General features: G+C 33.8%; 1 protein-coding gene across 1 annotated transcript in view; it reads right to left on the reverse strand.

The window, feature by feature from the left end:
* LOC129233988 (WD repeat domain phosphoinositide-interacting protein 2-like) overlaps window positions 1–439 on the reverse strand; it is a 46296-nt gene extending 45857 nt beyond the window's left edge. Inside the window, exon 1 of the mRNA XM_054867900.1 lies at window positions 408–439. Coding sequence (XP_054723875.1) covers window positions 408–439 — 32 coding nt within the window. The remainder of the gene's footprint in view (window positions 1–407) is intronic.
* Window positions 440–10895: the final 10456 nt, after the last annotated feature.

The following is a 10895-nucleotide window of genomic DNA, read 5'->3' on the forward strand; positions in this document are numbered from 1 at the left end:
TTTTGCTTTACTTTTGATTTCAGAACTTAATGCAAGAGTATTTGTTTGTTTTGTCTCCCTTTGCTTACAAAGTAATCCAACATCAGAGGCAAGTTCTTTTATTACAATAATTTTTTTCCTTGGAGATCTTGGTAAATGCATCTTGACACGCTGTTTTGCTTTTCCTATTGACTGAGGTGTCATCAAATTTGTCACAGACATTTTTGCTGAACTGGGATTGTTTGTGTCATTTTCTGAAGATTTTTTCTTTCTCATTCTGTGCTCTTGAACACGCATTCTGTTTTTCACTCTTTCACTAGCCAATTTCTTCTTACCCATACTCAATTTTGCCATTTTCTTTCTTTGTCTGTCTTTAAATTTTATTCTTTCAATTTTTTTCAGGATTACTTTTTAATTTTTCTCTGTACCTCTTCATCTTTTCCTTAGCAGTTAAAGCCATTTTCAAGTTATTGTGATTTACAAAATACTAATACTAAACTTACTTAGAATTGAAACACACTGTATAACTAAGAACAACATCCAGGCAAAGCTCACCTTGTTAAAAAAACATGCGTGTTCTTTTTATTGCAAAACAAAAACAAACAAGTTGAGTTGTATTGCAACAACTTTTTATTAAAACAGCTTAACTTTTTAAAGTTTAGTTCTTTATTTTACTTCCCAAGAAGCAGTTGTATATTAAACTAAATATAGTTTTATGTTTGCACAACTTATAATGTCCGTTTTATTTTTATTTTTGAAAGAACAAATGAAACTGAATAATTATTTCAGATACAAAAAAACTTAACCACAACAAGAAATGAACTAAATTTGTTTACATATATGACATTACAACTACCTGGAGTTAATTAATGCATAAAAAAGTTCAATGTAATTCCGTTACCGTAATTCCGTTACCTATTTTGTAATTCCGTTACCGTTAATTTTACCACTAATTAAAAACATATTACAAATTTTTTTGCATCACTTTACTTCTTCAGTGCGCCACTAAGAAAAACAGAACATCTAGTTTTTAACTACATTATTCTTAGAATAAGGAAAACTTTAATATCATTATGGTAACAGAATTACATTAAAAATTCCCATCATTATAATTTATTAATAAATACAATTAGAACATATATATTTTTAATTTTAACAATATTTCTACTAAAAGTAATCTCTTTGGTATTGAGCAGATAACAAACAAGTAAAAATTAAGCATATTTTATTATACATGAGCTTAAACTGTTTGCTCAATATGTATTTATGTAAACTGCACCCTTCTGGATGCCTGTTTAAACTTGTCTGTCTGGTATTACAAAAACCATAAATGTAAAAAAAATACTAATAAATGAAAAATGTATACTTTTTGCTACAAATCTCCAAAATTTGATAAAAATTCGAGCTATTTTAGTTTTTGCTACCCATGTCCTGTTTCTCAAAGAATTGCCCTACTTTAACTGATTCTTATTTCCAATTACAGTATTTTTAGTTGTGATTAGAAGTGAAAAGTTTCTGTTCTAATATTGTCGTTTAAAAAAAAAAAATTGCTAGTAAAATTTTGATTTTGCATGGCTGTAAACTAAAAATGGAGACATGTAGCGTTGGAGAAGTTACGCATAGTGATTGTCATTTGTTGAGTTTTGTCAAGAAAAAGGACACAAAGAGTACTAAAAACCTCTCTGAATCTGAGTTAACTTTATTGAAATTAAGAACAGGTGCAAGCAATGAGTTAAAAACTATTTGTCTTCATCATCAATGTGTGTATTTGCAAAAGTATGAATTTTTACAAAAGTGTTGTTGTGATCCTTTTGAAAGACACAAATCTTCAATTCAGAAAGGACTTCGCATTGTAACTTTAGAACTAAGTAGGATTATTTCAGCAAAAGGATTTCAAGTGAAACCAGGACAGAAGCTTTTTGCGAATTGCAGGAACAAGTTTTCTCAATTGAATGAATTTTCTGACGATATTGAAAAAACCAGTGAAAGCAGAAATTCCTCAGAAGAAGAAGATGATGGATTGAATCTTAATGAGTTAAAAAAATTACAAAAAAAAAAAAGACAAATCGAGGAACTAAATTCTTCTTTGCATGATATTGGATGCTCCCCAGTGAAATTACATGCACTTGGAGAACACAGCAAACCATCTTATGGCAAAGAAAAGCTACAGAGAGTGCATGAAACTGTAAAAGAAAAAATTCAAAATATTCTTGAAGTTAATTTGCCAGAAGAAAAAGATGTCCCAGAAAAAGATATTATTCAAAAATCCAAACATCTAGATCAACTTATTTCCATTATTAAGAAAGACTTAAGCAATGCTCTAAAAAAGAAAAACAAATTCAAATGTTGACAATTCCAGCTGCATTGATGTGACCAAAAAGGAAAATAATACAGACTTTCAATGCTTCTGATTACACAGTTCGCAAAGCACAAAAACTGTTTAAAGATAAAGGTTTTTTAGCAGAACCGGAGCCAAGACGGCGGAAAATGTTAAGTTCTGAAACTATTCAATTAGTAGAACAGTTTTATCAAAGTAGCGAACATTCTAGAATTCTGCCTATAATGAAGGATGTTGTGAGTGTTCGAAAAAACGTTTACGAAAGAAAACGCTTAATTTTGTGTAACCTCAGGGAGCTGTATTTAAAATTTAAAATAGAATACCCAAATATAAAGATAGGTTTGTCCAAGTTCTGTTCATTAAGACCAAAGTGGTGTGTTTTGGCTGGTGCCAGTGGCACACACTTAGTGTGTGTATGCACAATTCACCAAAATGTAATTTTGCTAATTAAGGGCGCGGGAGTGGTAGAAGATTATAAAAAACTTATGTCCTTCATTGTTTGCCAGGACACAAAAAGAGAATGCATGCTGCGACATTGTGATGACTGCCCATCAAAAACCAACCTAATCCAGTTTTTAGAGTCTAAATTCGAAAATTATGAAAATGAAGAACTTGTTGAGTACAGCCAGTGGGTTACTACAGATCGTACTGAAATGATAAGGTGTTCAAGCTCAATGACAGAATTCATTGATATATTGGTTGAAAAATTGAACAAATTGATTCCACATGCATTCATAGCCAAATCGCAAACTTCATTTTTCAAAAATTTAAAAGAAACTTTCATCATACATTGCTGTAATATCAATGGATTTTAGCGAAAATTATGGTTTTACAATATAAGATGAAGCTCAAGTTTGCCATTGGACCTCACAGTCATGTACTATTCATCCTGTTATGATCCATTGCAAAGGTCCAAGTAATGAAAAAAATATTTCATCACTTTGCATAATATCTGATGACCTAAAACATGATGTAGCTATGGTGCATAAGATTCAGGAAATAGTAATAGCATTCATCAAAGAGAAACACCCTCAAATCAGGATTGTTCACTACTTCAGTGATGGATGTGCTGGGTAGAACAAAAACAAGTTCAATTTTATAAATTTGTGCATGCACGAGAATGACTTTCAACTAAAAGCTCAGTGGTCATTCCACGCAACTAGTCATGGAAAAACGGAATGTGACAGAATAGGGGGTACTGTCAAATGTGGAGCCAGAAAACACAGTTATCAACAAGAGCTAGGCAAAGAAGTATTAACCACAAATGATCTTTTTGAGTTTTGCAAAACTAGCTTCAAAAATATTCACTTCCAATTAATTTCTAAACAGGAAGTCGATTTAACTCGCCAGACTTTAGAAAGTCGATTTAAATCAGTAGAAACTCTTCCCGGAACAAGAATGTTCCACAATTTTCGACCATTGGATAATTTGGGAAACATTGAAGCAAGAAGAATTAGTAGTGATGAAAAACCAGCTCTCACTTTCAATCTCTACAACAAACAGCAAACTTCAATTGTGAAAATAGAACAGTTGTATTCTGGGTGCTTCATTGCATATGACAATTTGTGGTATTTTGGCATGGTGAATGAGGTAAATGAAGAAGAAAAAGATGTTACTGTAAATTTTATGCATCCTCATGCACCTTCGCCAACATTTTTCTGGCCAAATAGGGAGGATATTTGTGCAGTCCCTATTACTCATGTCCTTGCAGTTGTGGAGCCCCCCAAAACAACAACTGGAAGAACTTACCAATTTTCTCAAAACTTTATGAAAACAATCAACTCAATTTTTGAAAATACAAGTTCCCCTATCTGCAATTAAAAGAGTATTTAATATTATGCATGTTTCTTGAGGTAAGTTTTTAAAGATTGCGATTTTCATTACAATGAACGTGCTCATCGAATGTTCATTACAGCATTTAATTTTGTAATCAAAATTTTTAAATGTAATTTTTACCATTTATAAGTTGTATATTCAATATAAAGGTATGCTCCAGACAAAATTGCATAATAGTAGTCAGATTTTTACCCTTTGAGAGCAAGGCTGGTGTTAATGTTTTTTTCTTCATGCAGCTATCTTAAAAAATGTTTTGTGCCCCTTGTTGAAATGAAGGAGTGTAAAAACCACCTAAATTATTTTTTTATGTGATAAAATACATCTTTTAGATCAGAAAAAAAAATGGAGGTATTATTTACTACCCATTTGGAGATATCTCATTTTAAGTATAGCTCCCAACTTTCTCAAAAAAACTTAATAAATTGTACTTTAGGAATTTTTCTTATTTTTTTATTGATAATTATTGATGAAATTGTATTTTTTCTGTAAACCTTGGATAATCAGGTTTATTTTAAAAAAAATTCAACAATATTGGTTGGTAAACAGGGAAGTTATAATTTATTTTCTGCATAAATGCGAATTAGTTTTCACGCACGCCATCGGGAAAAATCGTAAAATTCAGAAAACTTTGACATTCCATAAAATCTAAACCGTTCGAGATACAGCAAAAAAAATTACATTCTTTCTTACATCCATAATAGAAACAACTATGCCAAGTTTCATCAAAATCCGAGACTATGGGTGTCAAAATCTCATTTTTTGGGTTGATTTGACGTGGAATGACCCTACTGTACAAGCAGGGGCGGACTGGTTAACTTTGGCCTTGTTGGCAAAAGCATATTTTGACCCACTAGTTTATCATAGTCCCCACTTGCTAAGTATTCTAAGATTCTATTCTATGGTGAAGGTAGCCATAGCTTGTTGTAGACTAGTCTACCAGTGAACCATGGTCTTTTCCAAATGGACCTGCAATCCACGAGTAAATATTATCCTCTGATATTTCAAGGTTGCCCCTGAAGAGAGAGTCCGTTGTGCAGACTGCGTCATTGGAATTTTTAGGGGGGGGGGGTAATTAAGGAGGTTTTTGATCCATTTTAAGGGAGGGTTCTGAGTAGGATTTGAAGAGATGCACCATCACCCAACCTTGGAGAATAGGGGCATTCCTACATATTTACTGTTCCAAATGGGCAGCCAACACTATTGAGATAGCAAGGTAAAACTTTTTGATATTTCTCTCTTAGATCTGCTTTTCTTGTTGTGTTATTTTCTATTAGCCTTTTTAATGGCTTTACCTTTATTTAATTTAATATTAAACCATGGAATGGATGCATAATTAATGTTTTGAACGCATATAGATAGCTGATCTACGACTGAAATAATATCATGTGCAGGGCGGCGCCGTCCCTATGTGCAAGGTTGTGCAGCACACGATGGCATCAGAGTCAAAAGGCGCCGAGCTCAACCAATCAAAAATATTCCAAATGGGAAGAATCTCCCACCAAAAAAAAAAAAAAAAAAATTGAACTTTTCATTTTGATAGTAGCAATTAAATAATACTGCTCTTTAAAACAAACAATCTGTTTCGCTGCCTATGTAAAAGGAAAAAGTATTGCCTCGTTGTGTCTAAATATGTTATTCAAAAGCGCAATCTTTTACTTTGAAAACACATGATGCTAATTGATGCACACATAAAGCATTTTTCTTCATATGTGGAGCGGTGAATACTTTTTCGCTATGTCTATATTACACGACGAAGCGGCTCTTTGGGAAATTTGCTAATCCCCATTTTGGTTCTTGCGGTGAATATATGTCGTATATTGTAATTTGTACAATATGTCTTTCTGTAATTTTTTACTTTTGTTCATAGTAATTCCACTGCATCATGCTATACAAAAATTTAATTGCATATTATTTACTTGTGCGTAATATATATATTATTGGTAGGCAATAATTTAGGTTAACTTTTAAGTTTCTAAAAGTAACAACTTGAGCGTTAGTAAATGATTCCTCCACTCCCTTTTTCTTTATTCATTTTCATACTAGATTAAAGAAAGAGTTTTTCTCAATGTGTTTGTTTTAGATATTAAATTCAATGCTTTTTTTAAGGATTCCGTATTTTAGAATCATTTGTTTCACCGGAAAAAATTTCAGTTTCGGATTTTAGGGTGGAATATCCTCTACATTATCAGGGCCGATCCTAGCAGGTGTGCAGAGTGTGCACCGCACACGGGCGGCCAAAGCAAGGGGTGGCCGCAGGCCGCATCATATAGTTCTTTTAATCCAGCAAAATTTCTCGAGAATTTCTCACAAGATAACATAATAAGTCGAACAAATATGCTGAATTTTAACTGTTCAATTATTAAAGTAAGAGCCAATTTTCCAACAGCATAGCATATTAAGAAAAGTGGAATGTTAGAGCACATTGTATTGCTCCATTATCCATTAATATCAATTCTTTACACACATGCTTCATTTGGTTGCAAAATTTATGACAGAACTGGTAATCAGGCATGGATACAGGGGAGGGGCAATGACGAAAATCCCCCCCTCCCCAAGCATGAAAGGGTGCCTTCTAAAGGCCACTATGCTACCCAGCCTCCCAAGTTTTTATTGACCCTAAACAATGAAGACATATTTTGTGTAAAAAAAACTATGCTGATAGGATACTCTCGCAAGTATTTCAAGCAACAAATTCTGTCTTCAGCAGTCGTGGATGCGTGGAAACTGGAGAGACAATGGAAAATTGCGACTGCCTTGAGAGTCAAACATATATAATCAACAAATTAAAATTTTTAATTTTCCCCCTTTACAGCAATTTTTTCTAATTAAAATCACGAATGAACTGCCCGGTTTTATATCAGGTAGGAAGACAGGGCCTTTGGCCCGGGTTACAAATTTTAAGTGCAGCTCCAAAACGAAGATCCAAAAGTATGCCTTGACGAGACTAAAGAAGAATTCAAACTGCGTTTTTAGGACTTTATTTTCTGAAAATTTCGCTGGTTGAACCACCGATTTTAAGGATCCAATTAAGTCTTTTATTCACCCTTTCTTCCTTATTGTAATCAAACATAACCTAAAAATGATGGCTCCAAATTGTCTTTTCTTTAGACAGTAGGGTGGTTCGAAAAAAAACGTTTTTTCGAATTTGGTATCCGATTACCCCTCAAAAGTTGCAGTTTTGTACCCTGAATTCGGGAAAAATAATAAAAAAATTCTAAACTATCTATAGTTCGCGCATGTCGCCTAAAGTTACGAAAAAATCAATTTTTTTCAAAAATTTTCATAATGTTGAAAAAAAATTCTAATTATGTTTTTTTTATCCAACACCAAAAAAACAACAGTATGTAACATACATTTGATTTTAAAAATGGTTTTATTGCTGTTTTAAAATAATTTTGGTTCGCAAAAAAAGTTATAAAATAGTAATAAATCGGTGAATTCGGACATTTTTGACTATATTTAAATCACATCGTTGTACCAAAATTAATAGTTAAAAGGTTTTAACTACACTTAAAAATGAAAGTGTGATCGATGCATGTATGTGTGCAGCTCTTAGCTCGTCTCAAAGACATTGAAACTACCCAGAATTCACCACGGGGAGGTGGCTGCACTTCGAGTTCCACCCACTCCCTACCCAACCATCCATCCAAATGTAGGGGTGTTTTTTACAATATTTACATATTTACATTCACCAATTCTTGGCTAGCATGATAGTGAATTTAAGTTTACTTATCATCTTTAGACATTGTCTTGAATTCACTTTTAAAGTTAAACGATGGCATGACTGATCTTGAGAGCAGTGTTGCTCTTATGAAACCATCTCTATTTTCTTCCCCGCAAACTTTTGTACAAGACTCAGTTACCAGTTTTACTATTCTTTCCACACTTTGAGTATGGCAAGGAAATTTCATTGGGTCAAACTCCGGCAAAACATTACTACCAATCAGTTGTTCTAAGCTCTCATTTGACACATGGTTCATTGCTGGAGGAGGTGAAAGTTTACACTGAGACCAGTCAATCAGTTCAATGTAATCTGAAGCAGCAAAATTGATGGTCGGAGGTTGAAATGTACGCACGGATTTCCCTTTGGGCTCTTGATTTCTAGCTTTTAGCAACCTTCGAAAAGCTAACTGCCGAACATGGATTCTTTCGTCTACTGCCATTGATATTAACATATTTTCCGGATGACAAAAGAAAGCATTCCTCTGCATCACAGGATCAATGATATGCTTTACACTATCGGGTAGCTGACGTGACGACTGAATAGCTTTGAAGATGTGCTTGGGTCCAAACTTCACTGATGGATGCCTTTTGATTTCAAACCAAACTGGGGCGTATACTTTCATAATGTAGTCTACAAGCATCTTAAGTCCTTCAGAGGGTGTCACTTCAGATATATATAGCCTTAGTGTCCTAGTTGCACATGTCAACCACCTAGAATGACTAAGAGGACCAGGATCTTTCACAGCAAGATCTGAAGGACACTCTCCTGTCTTCACTGCTTGATATATGTCAAGTAAGTACTTTTGGTCCTTGCTCAAGTCAGTTTTTGTTATGTTTATATCTTCAGCAGTGATTGTTTCAAAATTAACAACCGGGCGTTTTTCACAGTTCAATAAAAGTCTGCCAATTGTTCCCGAGAAACTTGTTGGCCCTGAAGTCTCACCATCTACACTTTCAAACAAATGTCTCAGCAGCAGTTCATTGAAATGAAGCAAGCATATGAACCATTGCACTGGGCGGGCAAGTTTAATCTCAAGATTACGTATTGCACTGTTTTTCCAACCTGTATTTGTTGCTGTGCCGTCACATCCAACAGCAACAAGTTCATTATGGTCAAATTCCTTACTTTCTAAAAAACTCAAAATGGTTGATGCAATTTCACTTCCTGTGCCACTTACTGGTGTCAAATGGACTATGTACTTTCCACCAGGATCTTGTACTAAACTTATTTGCTCTTCCTTCTTCAGTCTTCGATATATTTTATTACCAATTTTTTCTTGGAAATAAACATTGTCCTTCCTCCCATCAAAATATACCCCATATATCTTAGCACTGTTATTTTCGGTTTGTAAGGACTCTCTTTATGTAACTTTATGTTTTTCACTTCTGATCTTGCTCTTGTCTATTACAAGTGATAAATCTCCTTCATTGATTAAGCCGATGTCTTGTAAAACACTTGAAGCGATAGTGGCAGTGGCTCTATCTGATATCCCGTATCTATCACTCATCAATGCAGTCGCAGGAAGTTTAATTCGCATTTGAGAGGTCGATGGTAAACTGTCACTGTCATCTCCGCAATTCTCGATTAGAATGTCATGTAAAGGTTCAATTGTAATATCTGTTTTACTGGCATTAACATCAGGTTCATCAATTTTAAGTTTCTTACAGATTTGTAATCGTTGATCTCTTTTAATTAACTTATTTGTCTCTACTCTGTCCAAGGAACCAATATACCTTAACCTCATATTTCGTTGGTCATAGATAAATTCTCTCTCAATAATAGGGATTTTCTTTTCCTTATCACACCTACAATCCATAACTATTTTACAATTACAAGAGTTTGGCCTCTTACCACATGAACACGTAAAATGCATAACACATTTGCAGAAAGCAATGTCAAAAAGTTTGTTATTGGCTTCACTGACAAACTCGTTAAGCTTTTTCTTAAAGTTAGGTTTTTGTTTATCACGATTGAATGATTTTTTCAAAGTAAAATACTTGTCATGCAAATCTTTAATTAATTTTACAACACGTTGATGACTTACAGTTGGTATAGAAACTTTACTGTAAATTTTTTCTATTTGATTACCAACACAATGAGATATCTCGGAAAAGGGTACATTTTTCGCAGAATTTGATGTTTCCTCAATGCATGCTAACAAAACATCTTTATGTGTGGGTAAAACACTTTCACTAAAAGGTTTTGACTTACCAAGAATTGGACAAAGACTCAAACGCTTAGAAGTTTTGGTAGACGCCATGTTGATTGTTTAGGACTGACTGACTGACTGTGAGGTGAGGAACGGGTGCGGTATGGTTTCATGTCAGCACAAGCTCGGCCAGTGTGCTGCATGTCGCGACAAGTAGGCGCCGTGCCGCGGTGGCTTAATGCGTGGATCACGGTCTTGGCGAATAATTTAGTTTATTTTTGACTTTTATAGAAACATACATGCATCGATCACACTTTCATTTTTAAGTGTAGTTAAAACCTTTTAACTATTAATTTTGGTACAACGATGTGATTTAAATATAGTCAAAAATGTCCGAATTCACCGATTTATTACCATTTTATAACTTTTTTTGCGAACCAAAATTATTTTAAAACAGCAATAAAACCATTTTTAAAATCAAATATATGTTACATACTGTTGTTTTTTTGGTGTTGGATAAAAAAACATAATTAGATTTTTTTTCAACATTATGAAAATTTTTGAAAAAAATTATTTTTTTCGTAACTTTAGGCGACATGCGCGAACTATAGATGATAATTTAGGATTTTTTTATTATTTTTCCCGAATTCAGGGTACAAAACTGCAACTTTTGAGGGGTAATCGGATACCAAATTTGAAAAAACGTTTTTTTCGAACCACCCTATTAGACAGCCCTCCCTTACGTCATCAAAAATTGCTCAATGGCATTTTTTGAATTCTTTTTTCGAAATGTTTGAGGTAGAGGGCCCTGAAATCCATTCCCTTACATTACTACCAAAGATAGACTGAAATAGCGTCTCTAGAGAGGC

Source organism: Uloborus diversus, unplaced genomic scaffold (genome assembly GCF_026930045.1).
Source record: "Uloborus diversus isolate 005 unplaced genomic scaffold, Udiv.v.3.1 scaffold_876, whole genome shotgun sequence".
In the NCBI taxonomy this organism is placed as follows: Eukaryota; Metazoa; Arthropoda; class Arachnida; order Araneae; family Uloboridae; genus Uloborus; species Uloborus diversus.